Source organism: Nicrophorus vespilloides, unplaced genomic scaffold, assembly GCF_001412225.1.
Source record: "Nicrophorus vespilloides isolate i.1.1-1 unplaced genomic scaffold, Nicve_v1.0, whole genome shotgun sequence".
Taxonomy (NCBI): Eukaryota; Metazoa; Arthropoda; class Insecta; order Coleoptera; family Silphidae; genus Nicrophorus; species Nicrophorus vespilloides.
Genome location: NW_017098308.1, coordinates 82,730 through 86,222, shown reverse-complemented (window position 1 = coordinate 86,222; position 3,493 = coordinate 82,730). Strand labels below are relative to the sequence as shown.

The 3,493-nt window shown below is 29.5% G+C and overlaps 2 protein-coding genes across 2 annotated transcripts in view; both read right to left on the bottom strand.

The window, feature by feature from the left end:
* Positions 1-141, bottom strand: part of LOC108562128 (chymotrypsin-2-like) — a 521-nt gene extending 380 nt beyond the window's left edge. Inside the window, exon 1 of the mRNA XM_017920336.1 lies at positions 134-141. Within this exon, the coding sequence (XP_017775825.1) occupies positions 134-141 (8 nt within the window). The remainder of the gene's footprint in view (positions 1-133) is intronic.
* Positions 142-3,074: 2,933 nt separating this feature from the next.
* The window catches only part of LOC108562127 (chymotrypsin-1-like), an 836-nt gene continuing 417 nt past the window's right edge, over positions 3,075-3,493 (bottom strand). Inside the window, exon 3 of the mRNA XM_017920335.1 lies at positions 3,075-3,485. Coding sequence (XP_017775824.1) covers positions 3,105-3,485 — 381 coding nt within the window. The 3' untranslated portion in view covers positions 3,075-3,104. The remainder of the gene's footprint in view (positions 3,486-3,493) is intronic.

Here is a 3,493-nt window from a genome sequence, read left to right as displayed (position 1 = left end):
CCGACGATTCTCCAATCCAAATCGGCGGAGGCGGCTGTTTATTGTTTTATATCTCATTAATTATCAATAAAATAAGGAATGAAAATAAATCTTACCAAAGGCGCAGCTCAGAGTGGCAACTAAAAACACGAACTTGATCATGATATTTGTTGATTGATCCACAACAGGCTACAGCTTTATATACCAAAAATTTAGTGAAATTGAAAAATAGTAAAGATTAGATACTATTGAGAACACAGCGTGCAAATCTATTAATATAATATGTTTCAAGTGTAACAAGAATTCAATATGTACATATTGTACTGAAACAAAATAAATGGTTTATTGCAAAATATATGTTTAATCATAGTTGTGATAAATAGATTTTGTATTTATTTCTATAATGTTTACACATTTTCATTGTTAACGCGCTACACCACTTAGCTTTGATATATACAATAATTTTAATTTGATGATTTTCAATCTTAGCAATAGGGTAGGCTATTTTTTTTCGTAGTCCCCAAAAATTCTCGTACGCCCTAGGGACAGTGCCTAAATGGCCATACTTTATTTATATTCCACAATGTCCTGTAACTTGTATAGCTGTCTCTTGGGGGTTAAATCGTTTACTCGTCATATTAAAATTGTTGAATTTTTTTTTTTTGAATAAACTCTAAAATTATAATATAAAGAACTATTATCTTAATACTTTGACTTAATAGAAACACTATTGCAAAGTATTCATAAAGAGTGGAGCTTACAAGAATGAATGATATAAAAATAAATAACTTTTACAAACACATATTTAATTAGTTTTTATTATTTTATATAAAAATGTAAGTAATAAAGTTGTATTGGTATTATGCCTAGACAAATCCAGGCTGTTTTTATTGTATTTTCCATGACTGTACGCAAGGTTTCAGGTAGTAAATGTCGAATTTTGCCTCGAAATTTTTTCTTGCTTTCTTGAATTTTCGAGGTTTATTTTTGCTTCTAAGTAGCCTCACAAAAAAAAAGTCTGGTTCCGTCAAATCAAGTGAACGCGAAGGCCAAATTCATAAATTTTTAAAATTATTTGTTCACCGAAAATTTGTCGCAGGAGGTTCATCGTCGCTTTGGCTCGTTATAATGTGTAAAACAATAAAAAAGATTAAAAATTAACAATTTATGACTTTTTCACTTCAGCCATCCTAGATATTTTCTATTTTTTCATAAATAAGGAATTACGTACTTTTAATTTAAAAATGTCAATTATAATTAATTATACAAATATATTTGAAGAATTGTATGTTTAAGTGAAAATACAAGAAATAAAGATTTACTAATATTATTATCTTTTAATGTAGTTTAATACATATGGTGAACATTTACTAAATTTGGTAAACATTATATTATTTTGATTTTAACGAGCTATTATTGATAAATTATTACCCCGTATTAATAAGAATTAGCTTTGTAAGTAGAATAAGTATTTAGAATTAGTCTTAGTTAATCTATCGAAGTAACTACATTCATTTGGAAAGGGACCCCAAGAGTACCAATTATAATAAACTTGTTTGTAGTTGGGAATTAAATAATTCAATTGGTTTATTGAATTATTTAATTCCACTGTGTCCAGAATTCCATCCCTGGGACACGACAAAATTTTGCTCAAAATAATCACAAATAACATAACTATGATAATATTTGGACACAATATATTTTTGTATTGCAGGTACACAATCTGAGACTTCTCTTCTCCTCGTCACTCGTTATTCGAAATGTCGCTCGTTAAGCGAGTCATTTTTTTTAGAATTAATTTTGCTCGTTAAGCAAAATGCTCGTAAAGCGAGGTTTCACTGTATATAATATATGTCTCATTGAAGTGTTCAAGTGAATCATTTAAAAAATGGCATTAGATGTTTTGTGAATTTATTATTTTTCCCATGAAAATTTTAATTTATTTGAAACAAAATTTCGAGAAATATAATTGCAAGCAAAAGTCCTTGAAACAATTTTTGACATTTATTTACAAAGGCTTTTGTTCAACAACATCCTGTCATAAAATGTAGAAACAGAGCCTAAAAAATTGAAAATCATTAGATAAAAACATTAAGTGACAAAGAAAATAAATATATTATACTCGAAGAAGTTCAAATAGAGCTGAAATTGTTGTTTCGAAAAATTGTTGATATTACTACACCAGAGACGGTGGTTTTGAAGTAGATTTATTATAATCGCAACCATAAAGAACTTTACACAATTGCACTAATAGTTTTATTGACCTGTTCAGAGGTCGTCCCATCGAATAGGAATCGTTAAAATTATCATATAATAAATCTTCAACATACAATGATTAAATCATTTTTTGAATTATTCAAATAAATTTTCATCTTTGCTAGATTCTATAATATTTCTATAAATTCTTAAAAATAAAGTAAATCTTAGACAGTTTGATAACCCTTTGGAAAGATTTTTGTAGGCGACTGAAAAAGACATTCAAATATTTAATAAATTATAGCACAGTATTTTGCAAAATAATCCAAAGCAACAATCTAAACTAATATAAAATTTAATAGACTAAGTTTTCTTTAGTTATTCCAGTGCTTTTCTGTAATAGACCATACCGCAAAAATAACTTAAAAAAAATATGTTTGGTCCCTATAGAGTGTGTGAAATGCATGCTTGTTTTGTTGTTGTATTTAAAATAGAATAAATTAAATTTATATGAAGAATTAAATATATACTTTTTTATATAACAGATGTAAGTTCCGGCATCTTTTTTTTACCGAAAAAGTACTGTATATATATGATATAAAATGGACAAATATAAATCTATATCTTTTAGAAATCAATACTTTTAAAAGTTATTTATGTATATTTCCTAATTGATTTTATCCATTTTTTGTACAAAATTGAAACGCTACTGCATTTTTTTAAGGAAAAAAAACTCCTTCAAAAATGTCGACGCACAGTTTGGGAACTCCTGGATTAGTCTAAAAATCATTTTGATTCGAAATTATTTTACTAAACTCCACTTTGTTTGTTTGTAAAAATGTATGTTTGTAATAAATTTCAAAAATGAGGAACTTAGAAAATATATAAATATTGCAGTTTGAATATTTTATTTATTGCTATAAATTCATTTAGTTAGAGATATTTTGGTTGATCCAGTCCAAGAAAGAGTAGACCCTGGTGAAGACATCTGGGTAGCCGACAGCGCATGGACGTCCCCAAGAGACGATACCAATTTGCTTGCCACCAGAGACCAATGGACCACCGGAGTCACCGTGACAGGCGCCCTCACCCCTCTTGGTGAATGTGCACACCTGAGAGTCGTACACCGGGTTTGGACGTTGACGATCTTTGCAGTCGTCAACGGAAACAGTCTTCAAGTGAATGAATTGCAAGTCGTTGGGGGCGCTTCCTGGGTACGAAGTTCTGCCCCAGCCGCTCAACACGCAATCTTCGCCACCACCGATGCTATTATCAGCCAAGTTGATGGGTTGAACCTTCTCGTTGAATTTGATTGGAC